Here is a 16,106-nt window from a genome sequence, read left to right as displayed (position 1 = left end):
GACTGTCTGTCATTTATACCTCCCTCTCACCACATGACCTTTCATTCAATTTCTTGATGGCATCCTTTCCTCCCATACTTCAAAATTTCTCTTAAATTTTAGATTGCAGCTTGCTGTCACCTATCACAAACCTTCTTTGCCTTTGGAGAAAACAGGACCCCAGAAACTCCCTTAGAGGGTTGTTAGGAACCTCAGATGAGATATTATATAAACTGTATTGCAATCTTCACACTTGGATTTTCCTGCTTTGGTTAGTGATCTCACCCACATTTGTTTTTCCTGTAAGGGCATAAGTTATCAATACATCTCTACATGTAAGATTGTTAGTCTACTTGAATGTACATCCCTGGTGGTGATGGTGATGACTTTTAGCATTTTTTTAGGGACTTTTAATTTTTTCTTTTGCTTTTATAAAATAGATAATTCTTGCACCACACTTAAAAAAAAAAACTTTCCTCAAAAATGGTCAAAGGTGACTATAGTCTTTTCATTTTTCTTTTCTATGTATAGATTTGGAATTTCATCTATGTAGAGGATTTTAATTGTGGAAGTCCCTCCCCAGTAGATATATAGGAACAGCTAAGCAACTGATAATGCAGATACTGAGAAACAAAGTGATTTGTCCTTTTCCATATTCATTCATTCATTCATTCATTCATTCATTCATTCATTCACTCAAGCAGGCAATCAAGCAGGCAATCAATCAATAAGCATTTGTTAAGCACCTACTACATACCAGACCCTGTGCTAAGCAAAGGAAATGCAAAGATAGGGATGATGTTGTCCTTGTAATTGAGGAACTATCAGTTTCTTAGGAGGAAAACATTTGTACCAATCAACAAATGTAAAACACAAATGATATACACAGAAAATCTGGAAGAACACTAGCATCTGTAGGATCAAGATAGGTCCCAATCAATTAACAATCATTTATTAAGCAGTGGCACAGTGAGTAGAGCAATGTCCATGCTGTCAGAAAGACAAATTCAAATCCAGCCTCTGGCCCTTACTAATTGTGGGACCCTGGGCAAGTCCTGTAAGCTCTCTCTGCCTCAGTTTCTTCAATCATAAAATTAGGATAATGATATCATCTGCTTTCCAAGGTGGTTGTGTGGATCAAACAATAATATTTATAAAGTTCTTAGTGCACAGACATTGTATGTTCTGAGTAGATGATTATTCCATTACTTCTTAAGTACCAACCAGTCTCCTGTACTCCAGCCTCCACCTCTGTCCTAGTACTCTAAGTTCTGGCCCTGGTACCCTGGGCTTTCATTGGTGAGAATTCATCAGATTTGGCTTGGACAGGAAACTACTTTTTTCTTCATCTTCATGCCATGTTTCTGTGAATGTCCTCTTCCCCACCCTCTCAATCCCTTCTAGCTACTTGGCTCACTCACCACTACCAAAACATTGCCCTGGATACTACTACACTATACACATTGGATTTCTTTATAAGAAGATGACCCATTTGAGCACATGGCGCATCCTGCTCATTTGGATATGTATGCCTAGAATTCATCTACAATTCCTAAAGCATAGAAAAATTCCTTCACAGTTCTAGGGGACCCAAAAGTTGGAGGATTATTTTTAATTCTCATTATTCTTCACCATTATGCTTCCTCTTTTGATCATTAGCTGTTATCTATTACTCATTCAGACTTAGTAAATTGTTTTTTTTTTCTAATTTGGATTTACTATGGTAGTATAGTTAGTACAAAACATCCCTCCCCCTCTAGTCTCCCACCAATACATAAAGGATCCAGGGGGAAATTGATTCAGTCTTAGAAATCAGATGGCATAGGAGGAAGTAAATCATAGTTTCTGGAAGTCCTTTACCAGAGCCCTCAACATGATGTTTTCTATTAGTTGGCTTTTTGTAGAGCAGGGGTTCTTAATCTCTGTGTGTGTGTGTGTGTGTGTGTGTGTGTGTGTGTGTGTGTGTGTGTGTGTGTGTGTGTGTGTGAAAGAGAGAGGGTAGAGGGAGGAGGAGGAGAGGGAGAGAAAGAGTCACAGACAGAAACAGAGATAGACAGAGACAGAGAAAGACAGAGAAACAGAGAGAGACATAGAGACAGAGACAAAGACAGAGACAGAAAGACAGGGACAGAGACACAGAGAGACAAAAACAGAAAGAGAGACAGAATTCTTTACTAGTTTGAGGAAACTTATGAATGAATGAATGGGCCCTTTCTCAGAATCATATTTTTAAATAATTGAAGGAAACACTAAATTTTGGTTAACAAAAATAAAGGTGTAATTAGCCCTCTTGAAGTTCATGGAACTCTCAAAATATATTATCAGACGTGCAATGATTCTAGAGGTGTGAGAACCCCACTGCATAGTCTTGGTTGTTTTTCTGTATAACATCCAATCTGTTCTAGAATCTTGATATATTCGGTTCTATTAATTTTTTGGTGTCCCTGAACCACCCAAGAATGCTGATTAAAAACTCAAACTCTTCATTTTTCTAGTGAGTTTGACTGGTACTTTACCATTTGGGGTGTGGGGTGGGAAGTGGGACCCTGAGACAAAGGTAGCAATTTCTCATGGATTTGAGTGGAGACTTCTACTACTATTAGATGTTCCAATTTTCATTTCCAAAATTCATCAGAGCATAACCACTTTCATCAAACAATAGGTGTATATTTCTTCTCATACACAGTTGAATGTCTTGATTGGACAGAAAATTAAGGGGAGGGCAGGAATTAGCATTTATTTAGTACATAATATGTGCAAAAGTGCTGCTGATTGAGTGACTCATGTGATATGCAATTTTACTGAACAATGATATTTAATAATATTTCAGTTACTTTGGGTCAGATGGGACAACTGTCTAGTCTATTTCCTCCCCACTCATATTCTTTTGTTATTCCTGTTTAACTGTTTCTGACTCTTTGTGACTATTGTTAAGATTTTGTTGATAAAAATACCGGAATGTTTTTCCATTCCCCAGGTCATTTTACAGACAAGGAAACTGAAGCAAAGACGGTTAAGTGACTTGGCCAGGGTCACAATTACTAAGTGTCTGAAGCCAGTTTTGAACCCAGGTCTTCCTGATTTCAGGCCTGGTGCTCTATCTATTGCGCCACCTAGCTGTCCCTAGACTCATACACACATAAAATGCATATATATACATATATATATATTTATGCATTTTATGTGTGTGAGTATATATATGTATACACACATAAATGTATACTGTGTACATATATATATGTATATATGTATATACATATTCACTCATAAGTACAAGACAGCTTTGGGAGGAAGAATAACTAGAGGTGGGAGGATCAGGAAAGGTTTCGGGTTCGTGTAGAATTTTATTTGAGCTGATTTTAAAAGGAAATAGTGAATTCCTAGTGAAGGAGGTAAGGAGGAAGTGCCTCCTGGGGGTGGGGGGAGTATGGTTTGGGCAAAAGCATGAAGATGGAAAATGAAATATCGCATACTATAATAGCAATTGTCCAAGTTGGCTGGTTTGTAGAGTTCAAGAAGATGAGTATCCAATAAACTTGGAAAGGTAGGACCTGAATCTCCCTCTTTCTGATTCTATGGCTTGCCCTTTCTCTGCCTCCTCTCTTTGTTAATCACATTTTTACAATGGACTTTACAACTTTGTTTTTAACTACTAGTTATAGGTATCTGCTTTGGATGATTCTCAGCCTTATTTGCTCAAGCTTATTTCTAAATTGCTTCTTTTAAAAATAAAAACAAAACAAGGAGAAAGAAAGACAAAAAAAGCAACCCTATAAGATGCAGCATTTCCCCTGTTGCATTAGGATAATAAAACATTTGTAATTTGCAGAGGGAAAACATATTCTGGTCAGGGCCTCCTTTAAATAAATACTGCTGATTGCTAAATATGGAAGGAACAGGTGTTTTATTTAGTTTTTGCAGTCAGTGCAAGGAAATCTTTTCCATAAACATTTAATAATCGGGCTGGGGGTGGGGTGGGGGGGGTTGTGTTTCTGTGCCTTTAATTTTCCTGTCTGAACAAGAGAGGGAAGGCTGCAGAGCCCTGACAGGCTCACTTGTTCATGCCTTTAATGTGCGATCTGTTTTCTCCAGTGGAGGGCACTCAGTGTATCACAAACGAAAGCATTAGCACCAACAAGCTCCGAGCACCATCAGTCTCAAGGAAAGCCTTCGGAATTAGACAAGAGCTGCCTCTCAGCCTAGCTACAAAGCGCTCTAGACCTGCCCTGCTCAATGGAGAAACAGAGCCTGTTTCCCTTCTGAATTCCCCGGGCTGGGGTGGTCTCCCCTCCAGCCCCGGGAGGGAGGCCTACTTGCTCCCAGAAGTGAGGGGGGGCCCCAGAGGATGCCTGGCTGGAGCTGGGCATGGCCAAAGGCAGCGCCATAAGGAATGCCAGGTACTGGGGGGAAGCTCTTCAGAGAAGTTGGTTGCCTTCCCTGCGATGTGCTAGGGCCCCTCCACTGGGATTGTCAATTTCAGCCTTGGGCCCTCTGGTCAATTACACAATGGCCCTTAGAGCCTAGAGCCTCTTTCCTCCTCCCCTCCCTCCCCCACCTGCTTCCTCCCTCCCCCCTTCCCCAACCCCCATTTCTTTCTCTTTTTCTTTTTTTTTCTTTTCTTTTCCCCCCCCTTGTCCTCTCTGGGGAACTTTGTGTGGGTTCCTGGCACACATGCCCGATCATGATGGTTGTGAGTGACAGCTGTACCCATGGCATGAAGGCTGTGGTGGATTAAAGACCAGAGAGCCAGCAAGAAGAGACCTGAGGGAGGAAGGAAGGAAAGCAAGAAAGAAAGAGAGGGGGAGCTGCTTTTGGATGACAAAGGATGGGTAAGTGAACTTTTGTTATTTTCTTCTCATCAAAGCTCTAGCTCTGGGGGGTTAGACTCAGCCATGACATTAAGGCTGACAGAAGGGTAGGGGGGTGATGGGGGTTGGCAGCTAGCAGTAGGGTATTACTTGGCCAGGTGACTCACTGGAGTTGTTTCAATTTTTTTAGATCATTCCCCTCCACCTTTTCCCCCCTGCAGCCTCCCCCCCCCGCCCCAGTATACAACGATGGTTCTGTAAATGCACAGAAAGGAGTTGACCAGACTCTGAAAAAGGGATACCTCCTCAGATGATCTCTAGCTGCTCCTGCGTAGCCAGATTGGGATCTGTGGGCTCCACAAACACAGGGCTCCCTCCTGATTCCATGATAATATTACCCATGTTTTGAGTCCTCTTGGCTGACAGGAGGCTAGTTAACACTTTCCAGCTTGTGTGTGTTTGTGTGTCTGTTTGGGGGTGGCATTGTTACTTTAGAGGTGATTTAACCAGCATTGTTCCTCTATTTCAAGCCAGAGCCCTAACCCAACTCCCAAATTTCAAGCAGTCATTTGCCAGCCTTATTTTTTCAAGTGTGACTGCCTCCCCCCCCCCCTTCTCTCTAGCACCCCCACCCCCTGCTCCTGTCTGGAATAACTGGAACGTATTTCAGTAAGACTGGGCTGGCGGGGAGAGAGCAGAGCACAAGATCAGGGTTTAAATTAAAAGGAAAAAAAAAGAATCTATTCTACTGGAAGACAGGATTTTAGAAGAAGGATATGGGCTGATTGTCTCTTGTTTTAAAATTGGGAACATGCGAAAGAGAAAACTGCAGTCAACAGAACTCTTTATTTTTCCTCCCCCCCCCACCCCGAAATAATAAAACCATTATTCATAGGGAAGATCTTTACAATCCAAACGACAGGGCAATGAAACCTGATTGCTAGAAGCAGAGCAACTTTGCGGGAACCCAGCAGTCTTGACATACTGGGGGTTGGGGGGAGGGGGGTGGGGACTAGACGGAAAATAGTCTGGTCTCGGTTGCCTTAATCAGTCCCTGAATATGAAAGAGCAACTGACTGTCTTCACTAACATAACTCTTCTACCCACGGACCATTTCTTGTCGGGTGGGAAACGTTTCATGAGGCTCTGGCGAGAGAAACTTTGCAGTATCCGCTGCTCGCCACACACGGATCACGGACCAGGGAGCCACAAAAACGCAGCTATCTTCTTGTATGTTTATTACGTATGCATTTATTAAGAGCCTGGAATTGCCGCTCTGTGTTATTAGTCTTCACGCCACGCTCCATTGGCTGCCGGGATCCGTCCCCATGTCATCTCCGAGACCTGGCATCCTAGCTTTCTATTAGGCGAGGGGCACACATTTTCCGGCAGGGGAAACTTTACAGCCTATGAACTCCTCTCTCTGCAGTTATGTTAAACAATCCCATTTTCCTCAGGAAGGAAGGATTTATAAGTGGTGAGTTTATTAAGTAACAATCTCCTAGTGCCCCCCCCCCCGCCCCATCACCAGAAGCCACACTTCACTTCCTCCCATGGATCGTATTCAATACAGTGACTTGACAAATATGTTACTTGTTAGAACTGTGGTGTCAGGTGATAAGAAAATCCCTGCAACGTATCATGCTGATGAACATGCGAACCGCTGGAACTCGAGGAGGCTGTGCCTAGCTCCAGAGACCCATAAATCATTCCCAAAGTAATTGAGCATCAAGAAAGAGACACTTCCTTAAGAGCTCCTATGCAGTGATAAGGAAAATCATGCCTTGGGAAAAGGTGGGGGGGGGGAGCAGTAAGCTGCCTTTACACCTACCCACCTGCCAAAGCCCTCTAAAGCCCTTCCCCCCCACCCCCTCCACGGAAAGCTGCCAGGGAGAGATTTACCCAGCCTCAAACGCTTATTTGTTTTCTTTTCCCCCTATTGTAGGTTTCCATTTAATTAAGCAGCTGAGAGGCATGAGCGTGGTACTGGTGCTGTTGCCCACAGTCCTGCTTGTGATGCTCACGGGTGCTCAGAGACCTTGCCCCAGGAACTGCAGATGCGATGGGAAAATTGTGTACTGTGAGTCTCACGCCTTCGCAGACATCCCCAGGAACATTTCTGGTGGGTCTCAGGGCTTATCACTGCGGTTCAACAGCATCCAGAAACTGAAAGCCAATCAGTTTGCGGGTCTGAATCAGCTCGTGTGGCTCTATTTGGACCATAATTACATCAGCTCTGTGGACGAGGACGCCTTTCAGGGGATCCGCAGACTGAAGGAATTGATTCTGAGCTCCAATAAAATCACCCACCTGCACAACAAGACATTCCATCCGGTTCCTAACCTCCGGAACCTGGACCTCTCCTACAATAAACTACAAACTTTGCAGTCCGAGCAATTCAAGGGTCTCCGGAAGCTGATCATCTTGCACCTGAGGTCCAACTCTCTGAAGACAGTGCCCATCCGGGTTTTCCAAGACTGCCGGAACCTGGACTTTCTGGACCTGGGCTACAACCGCCTGAGGAGCCTGTCCCGGAATGCTTTCGCTGGCCTCTTGAAGCTGAAGGAACTCCATCTGGAGCACAACCAGTTTTCTAAGATCAACTTTGCTCACTTTCCCCGACTCTTCAACCTACGGTCTATCTATTTGCAGTGGAATCGGATCCGCTCCATCAACCAAGGTTTGACATGGACTTGGAGCTCCCTCCACAACTTGGATTTATCAGGGAATGATATCCAAGGGATTGAGCCAGGCACTTTTAAATGCCTGCCTAACTTGCAGAAGTTGAATCTGGATTCCAACAAGCTGACCAACATCTCTCAGGAGACTGTCAATGCCTGGATCTCTTTAATATCCATTACCTTGTCAGGGAACATGTGGGAATGTAGTCGGAGCATTTGCCCCCTTTTTTCTTGGCTTAAAAATTTCAAAGGGAATAAAGAGAGCACAATGATATGTGCGGGCCCTAAGCAAATCCAGGGGGAGAAGGTCAGTGATGCTGTGGAAACATACAATATATGTGCTGAAATCCAGGTGGTTGTGACAGAGAAGTCCCATCAGGCCCCACAGACACCCCAGAAGCCTCTGATTGTTCTCAAACCCACTGTCTCCATACTGGAAACCACCCAACCAACTCCCATCACCCCGAGCCCTTCCCCGGGTTTTCCAATGCCTGGCGCAGAGCCAGAATATGAGCACGTGTCGTTCCACAAGATCATTGCTGGCAGTGTGGCCCTCTTTCTCTCTGTGGCTATGATCCTCTTGGTAATCTACGTATCTTGGAAGCGTTATCCGGCCAGCATGAAGCAACTCCAGCAGCATTCTCTCATGAAGAGACGCCGGAAAAAGGCCAGAGAGTCGGAAAGACAAATGAACTCCCCATTACAGGAGTATTACGTGGACTACAAGCCAACAAACTCTGAGACCATGGATGTATCAGTTAATGGATCGGGGCCTTGCACATACACCATCTCTGGCTCCAGGGAATGTGAGGTATGAACCATGATCCTCCTAAAAGCATTTCAGCTGCTGGGAAGGAGAGGTAAATGTTTGAAGCTCTTGAGGTGTCTCTAATCACTAGAAAGATTAATGAGCCTTTTGCTTTGGGGTTTTGCTCAGTGTGAAAGGTTATTTAATTAAATTACAACCACCAGGAAAGTGACTGTGGTTATTTTTAAAGGAGTTGAGACTTGAAGGAAGTTCATTCAAGGATGAGATTAAGTTGGAATAAACCTCCGTGTTACGGCATCTACTTCTTAAAGTTTGTACATAGGGGTTGGACTTAAAAGAACTGTTTTTGTTTCTTTTTCCTTTCTTTCTTTCATTTATTTTTGGTATGGATTTGATGTCTGGTTCTTGGTTTTCTGGTTTGTTTATTTGTTGTTGTTGGGTTTTTTTTTTTTAAGAAATATGAATGAAGGAGGGGCCACGTTAATAAAAAAAAATACCAAAATTGCTGGATTTGAAGAGGATATAAACCAAAGAGAAATTGACCAAGGGTTGATTTTGCTGTAAATGTTTCAGTTTCTAACTCAAGCAGGTAATATCTATGTCTAACACCCAGGGATACCTGCCACGTTTTACTTTCCATCTCAAACTTTATACCCACCTAGAGAATGTCAGGAGTCTGTTCTGCTGTAATGCAAGGAGGATTTATTATTACTATTATTTCAATGGGGTATTTTCCCTGTCATCATAAAGGCCTGGGTCACTGTTTTTTTTTTTTTATTTGTTTGTTGTTTTTTTTCTGGTTTGTTTTAAAAGGCATATTATGTTTGAGTATCGGGTAGTTGTCTGAAATCAGAGGACTTGTGCAACAGTAACTACATGTCAGGGGGTATCCTCTACTGGGCTGTGATACTGCAGGTGATTTAGCCATTATGCAATTCAAAGCATGAGATTGACTGCCTGTCATTGCTGGTGTTATGCTGGAAGGAAATGATGTGTATTGTTAATCTCTGACTAAAACTGACCACAGATACCATTACAGAGTAGGCAGGAGAATGAGTTTTGGCTATTTTCTCTTTCTATACATTTAGCCTCACCTAATGTCTCAAAGCAATATTTTAAGGGATTGACTCAGCATTTGTTTTGAACGTTTGGGGGAAGAAACATCATCAGAGATGAACACACATTTTGAATGCTTTAGGTCTTAAGAAAAATTGTGGGTACATAATTAAGAACAAAAAAAAAGTTATAGCTCCTTTTGTCCTAGCCCCTAGCTCATAATTAGTGATAAATTCATAGTATTCTTTCTGGGACGAAGTTATCCTTAACAAACAGGATAATTGTGGTGACTCTCATGACACTATTCCAGTACAAGAATCAGCTCAGGACTGGCAGGGGGCTGTGTGATATTCTATTTCCAGTCACTTGACTTTGGAAAAGAGATTTTCCATGAGAATTTAGAGCCATGTGATTCACAACACTTCCCCGCCCCTCACTGTTTCCAAATCAACTAAACAACATAGTAAATTTCATTTAGCCTTTATCTGTCTCTACTCCAACCAGACTGCAGTACTCAAGACAGCCAGTAACCAAAACACTTTAGGGCAAACTATTGAAGTTTAAATAACCTACAAATTAGCACAGGGAGGGCTATTGAAAAGCATTGCAAATGGTGAACTTTTTATCTTGCTTAATACATCTGCTATGGTTCTTGGATTAATGGAAAACAAGACACCCAGGTTATAAATTCGTATCTGAATACTGGGTGATAGTGGAGGACCTTGTAGGAAGGTCTACAAGGCTTGATGTCTTTTGAGCCTTCCTTAGCCCTTTAGCATGCTAAAATTGATGAAGAACCTTCTCCCTATTGGTGCCTTATATTTTGTACCCACTTAGATGGAATGGAAAGAAAGACCATACTCTCCACTAAGGTAACTGGGTATCCTTGCTTTATCTAATGACTGATGTTATTTTTCTTCCCTTTGGATAAGTACTAAATAGGAAGGAAATTCACAGAGGCATTTGAGAGCTAGTAGCGACATTAGAGATCACCAAGGCTAATCCCATCATTTTACAACTGAGGCAACAGAATCTTGAGGAGAGAAATTGTTTTAGCCAAAGCCAAATACCTGGTTAGCAACACACCCAAAACTAGATCACATTTCATTTGTAATATCCATTACTGTTATTCTTCCTATTGTTTTCCATACTATTTCTTTCTCCTTCCAATGCCAAAATGTTTAATGAAATATTTATTGAGGAAATATTTTTGTAGGTTTGCTTTTAATAGAGGGCTCAAAGAAACCTATGAGTTGATAAGCCAGTTTTCCTCTCAAAAAACAAAACAAAATATCCACGGTGCAGTGTTTATGAGAGGAAATGTTGGATATCAGCCATGAGGAAAACCTACCTAGCTTGAGAGACCACTAATATATCAGTATTTTTAAAATGTCTATACCATTTTTTCTAGAATAATTTCTGAATGCTAAAAAGAAAACAAAATTAATTATGTTCCTTAGCTAAAGTTGGAGAGCCAAATGTTCTCATGGTCCTCATATTTTATATACACAATGGGATTGTCTCAGTTGTTAAGTTCTCTAAGAAAATCAAATAGTTATTAATGCCCTTGATTGTGTAAGGCATGTGATAGTATCCTGAAGCTGCCATAGTGCAAGATGATATTGTCTTTGACGCCATAGTGCAAAGTATTCACTTTTTAACAATGAGTAAAAACCATATAGTACTTACAAGTCAAATTAGAGAAAGGAAAAAATATAAGCATATAAATATATGCTATACACACAATTATATATATGTGTGTGTATGAATATACATGCATGTATAAATATACATCTACATATGTGTATACCTTATGGAATTTATAAATTGAATTGGAGAACTAGAAGTATGTATGTATGTGTGTAAGTATATATATATGCATATGTATACATATTTGTATATTTATGCACACAAAATGTATATAACAATGTATATATAAGTATGTACATATGCATACAGACATACGTGTATAAACATGTCTGGTTCTCCAATTAAATTTGTAAGTTACATAAAGTACACACATATGCATATATGTACATGTACATAAATGTATGTATATAAATGCACACATGATATTTGGAAATCATAAATTCTAATAATTGAAAACCAGACATGAAAAAAGTCATTATTAATAATTAATATTCTGATAGAAAGAATTAAAATACCTTATGAAGTAATAGACTCCTAAGTCACAATGTTTGCAGGTAGTATTGTTCCATTGTGATTAGCCTGGCAGGGTCCCTCACTGTTTATTCACTGAGTGTGACTAGAGAGAGAAGACATAATGGTTAAATAAATCTTCCCTAACTTTAATGTGTTGATCAAAAGGAAAAAAAATCCAAATTGTTCAATTTCTTGCTTCTTCTCATGACATTTTATTGATTTTTTGCTAAATGGAACCACCTCTCTTACCCCATGAAGGACTTTTCTTCCATCCTTAAAGACTTTTATTTATTTATTTATTTTGCAATGAAGGGATCATACAGAATAAACCAGTGGCTGCTTCTGTCTCTGAGTGTTTCATTTTTAATTTTATCATCGAAGCTTAATCCCTAAAAGAATAATGACCTTAAGCAAACCAAGAAATTGGGAAAAGGAGACATGGTGGAGTACAGTGGAAAGAGCACTTCATCGTCAGTCAGAGAATCTGAGTTTTCTGCTGCATTTGTGATGTCTTGCCGGTATGACCTTGAGCAAAACTGCTAAACTTCTCAGGGCCTGTTTCTTCATCTGAAAAATGAAGAGGGTTGGACTAGATGACTCCTAAGGAACCCTCTTGCTCTAAGTCCTTGTTCCTATGATTTTGACCTTTCTTTTAAATAATGTTAGCATGATAAAATCTAAGAAAAGAGAAATCTAATCCTTGAAATAAGGACATTCTTGCAATCTCTTAAGGGTTAAATTGTAATGGTTTCAAGTTGATAAGTGTTTTTTGTATATAGGGATGCATTGGCTGTAGATTAGGTTCATTTGCATTTCCTTGGGATTTTCATTGTTAGCTTCTCTCTTCTCTTTACTGGTTCCAAGAAGATTTCAGACATCTAGTGACTATGCAATCCTTATCTCTTTTCTATTCTCTGGCTAGGTGCAAACTGTCCACTTTCCTAGTTCCCTTGACTATTTTATAGACTCTTCAGGCATTGGCTTTTCCAAATTCCTGAGTGGCAGCACGTCAATGGCCTGGAAAAGTAATATACTTATGCAAATATAGGATGGCGGTAGGCTCAATCCCATCATCCTTCCTGATCCCTCATTTCATAAACACTTACCCCTACACACAAATATAAAAATGGGCATAAAGGAAAATTACTGTGACAATACTTACATAGTGTATAATATGGATGGTTTGCAATATTCTTAAAATATTTACATTGTTTTTCCTAAGCCATCAATTTCATTTTGATTAGCAACGATAAGCGAGAATAAAAGACACCTGTAGCAACTCAAATAAAACTGGATGCCTTTCTTAGGCCTCAGCCCATTAAGCCTGTCTGTTGTTTTGGAGGACTAGTTCAGAATATATTGGTTACCTAACATTTCTATGGTTTTCTTTTTATCATGATACATTTGCTCCTTTGTCCCATTAAAATCGTGTCTACTTACATAAACTGATTTTGAGGATTAAAAAAAAAATAGGGAAAAGAATTCCTCCAAATAAATTGTTTTTCTGAAAGTGTTCGTTCAAGTACCAACTGATTGATTTCAAAATTGGGCTATTCTTCAAAGTCCCCAGTTGTCTTTCTTGACTCAAATGTTTTTGTTTCTGAAATCTTTTTTCAAATGAATAAACTTACTACTTTCCTATGTATACTCTTCCTAAGGGTCTGTAGAAAATGATATAATAAATTGACATCTATAAGCAGTCTGCCAAGCTGAAGATGGGGAAAGCAAGGACCTCCAGGCTTTGGTCTAATGTAGGCAGTCTGGCTTTAAAATCCTCTTACTTTTAGATACGACATTTATCCACTATTTGACCCTATGTTCTCCAGGTTACATAGTAGGCCTCATGTTATGAGAGATGTAGAGGGAATGGGGGAATTGAGGGGGGAGGAGGGCTTACTATCAGCCTTGGAGTATTAACCATTAATCAGTTTTTCTTACCCTATTCACCATCTTCTTTTTTGAGGTATCAACAGAGCTTAGAAATGTATTATTATTCTTATCTCGTATAGCCTTCTCAGAAGTTGTCTTTTCTAACTCAATATACAGTAAGTTGTTTGAGGGACAGTCTCTTATGACAATAATATGTATGTGATTTAAGGACTTTGACCCTCTAAAATAAGACTAACAGAAATCCCTAAATGACTGAAGATACATACATGGTCATGTTAAAACATGGGGCTTTGCCACTGGGCCATTATAGATGTTAACCTATGCAGGGAATGTCTGAGAAAAATGGGGGGGGGGCGCGGTCTGCTTATCCAAGGAAAAGCATACAATTAATGGGAAAAAATTCAGATTTTTGCAGTTTCCTTTAAGTTAAAAAAGTTCTAGGTCTAATGGCTTAAACAATTTAAGGGTATACTCAGTGTTCATGAACACAGATTAATAGCCAAAAGGAAATTAGTGTGATATTTTTCTCCTGTAAATCCTAGTCCTTTGGAACTTTCAAACTAAATTAAGAAGCTGCAAATTATGTCCTGTGGGAGAAAAACTGTTATATGCTTAGCAAAAGCTCTCCCAGAAACTTCTAGGAAAGGGTCAAGGCCAAGGGCATTGTTCAATAACAGATTTAAGTAGGTTTTCTTTTCCCCACTGAGTAATACAAAGATTCAAATAAATTCGGCTATTAGAATGGTATCCACTGGAAGAGATCTTTATGTTAGGGTCAAAATAGGTTTGCTATCAAGTAATAGGAGAACTGAGATTGAGGTGAATCCAGCGCTCATGAATGTTAATTGAAGGTTAAAGGAATGGGAAGCACATCAAAAACTTGAAATAGTCAATGCCAAATTATTCATCTACCCTCTGAAAAGCATCTGTTAAGGTTTACTTTGTGCCAACTGAGGTGCTAAGCTCTGAGGATAGGAACGTGGTTTCAGTCAGAAGATTGCTAATATTTAGATAGATAGATAGATAGATAGATAGATAGATAGATAGATAGATAGATAGATAGATAGATAGAAGAGAGATAGATGGATAGATAGATAGATAGATAGATAGAAGAGAGATAGATGGATGATGGATGGATAGATAGATAGATAGATAGAAGAGAGATAGATGGATGATGGATGGATAGATGAAAGATAGATGATAGATATATATGGAGGCAGAAAAATCTATCATCCATTTATCTCTATCTATCTATCTATCTATCTATCTATCTATCTATCTATCTATCTTTCTATCTATCTATCTATCTATCTATCTATCTATCTATCTATCTATCTATCTATCTATCTATCTGTCATCTGCCTCAGGTAAGTTCTGCCTGTAGAACTTAAGCATATGGGAGAGTGGATATAGCTATTTCAAGAACTGGAATTCTATGAATCTATTACAAGTTGGAGATGAGGCAACCTTATTTGTTTAAGAAAGCAGTTCAATATTTTGTTAGATCTGTGACTTCACTGATATCACGATACATAGACAGCTGCATACATATGCATATAATGTTTTTCTATTTATATACATGCATATGTATAGAGATATTTATAATATTTTAATTGTGTTAATAGACATATTGTATATATATATGTGTATATGTATACATATATACATACTTGTAGGTATGTACTTATATGTGTCTATATTTATTGCATAGGAGAGGAATCATATCATGGTGAACAGGTAGACAGATAAAGTGTCAGGAATGCCTAGATTTTAGGCATCAGTGGATCAGAGCATGATGACTATGTGTCCCTGGCCGAGTTATATAACTGGTCAATGCCTCAAACAATCTTTTCAAACAAACACATAAACAAAATGTTCAGAAGTTTCTTGTCTATGGGGCTAAAAGATTTTACACCAGAATCCTTTATGTCAATGAAATTGCAGATCCAATCCCCGCTCCATAAGAAAACAATATAAATATTTTAAAGGGAATGTATTTAGAGGCACTGTTGAATAGGGGATAGAGTTGGACTCAGAAGACCTAGGTTCAGATCTTGCATCTCCTACTCACTGTATGACCCTGGATAAGTAAATTAATCTTTGTCAATTCTGGATTGTTCATCATTAAAAAAGTTGGGCTGACTAACTTCTTGGAGAAGGAAATGGCAAACCACTTCTGTATCTTTGCCAAGAAAGCTCTATGGACAGCATTGGAGTGCTATGGGGCCAGGGGGTCACAAAGACTCAAAAATGAGAGAATGTCTCAACAATAACAAAGTTTCCTCTTACCTTGAAATCTGTGATGCTATTATATTAAGAAAATAATGACTAATTATAGTCACATTTGACCAAATCTACTTTTCCCCAACAATTCTATGCAAATGGAAATTTTTATACCACTGATAATTTCTTCTGTTTTCTTTTTATGTAGCCATCCTGAGTCATTCTGGATTTTTCATGTTTTTCTTCAACACTATATACATTCTTTGGGACTCTCTATGCTTGCCTTCCAAGTCAGTGTAGTTTTGTGTGAAAAATGTTGATTCTGGAGGTAGATGAAATGTATTTACATGTTGCCAGTTTTCCAAACTGTAAATTTGAAGGTCCTAAAGTAGATGATATCTGAGGTACTTTCTAGCTCTTATTCTGAGCTAATAAATTCATACATATTCACATGCAATTTGCTTGGAATTATCATCACTGAGTACTTTGTATAGAACAGTCAGTGATAGAGCTACTGTCATTGCTAATTAAGTCCAA

At 39.5% G+C, this 16,106-nt stretch overlaps 1 protein-coding gene across 6 annotated transcripts in view; it reads left to right on the top strand.

Moving 5' to 3' along the window:
- Positions 1 to 4,071: 4,071 nt before the first annotated feature.
- Positions 4,072 to 16,106, top strand: part of LRRTM4 (leucine rich repeat transmembrane neuronal 4) — an 886,616-nt gene continuing 874,581 nt past the window's right edge. For 5 of the 6 annotated variants that reach the window (XM_043983726.1, XM_043983728.1, XM_043983731.1 and 2 more), the window contains exons 1-2: positions 4,072 to 4,808; positions 6,733 to 8,279. In XM_043983726.1, the coding sequence (XP_043839661.1) occupies positions 4,805 to 4,808; positions 6,733 to 8,279 (1,551 nt within the window). In that variant the 5' untranslated portion in view covers positions 4,072 to 4,804. Of the gene's footprint in view, positions 4,809 to 6,732; positions 8,329 to 16,106 lie in introns of all 6 variants that reach the window. The other variant, XM_043983732.1, reaches the window with a different exon arrangement.

This window comes from Dromiciops gliroides, chromosome 2, assembly GCF_019393635.1.
Source record: "Dromiciops gliroides isolate mDroGli1 chromosome 2, mDroGli1.pri, whole genome shotgun sequence".
Classification (NCBI taxonomy): domain Eukaryota; kingdom Metazoa; phylum Chordata; class Mammalia; order Microbiotheria; family Microbiotheriidae; genus Dromiciops; species Dromiciops gliroides.
Note: the sequence above shows the minus strand (reverse complement) of the source record. Positions and strands in the feature narration are given on the sequence as shown.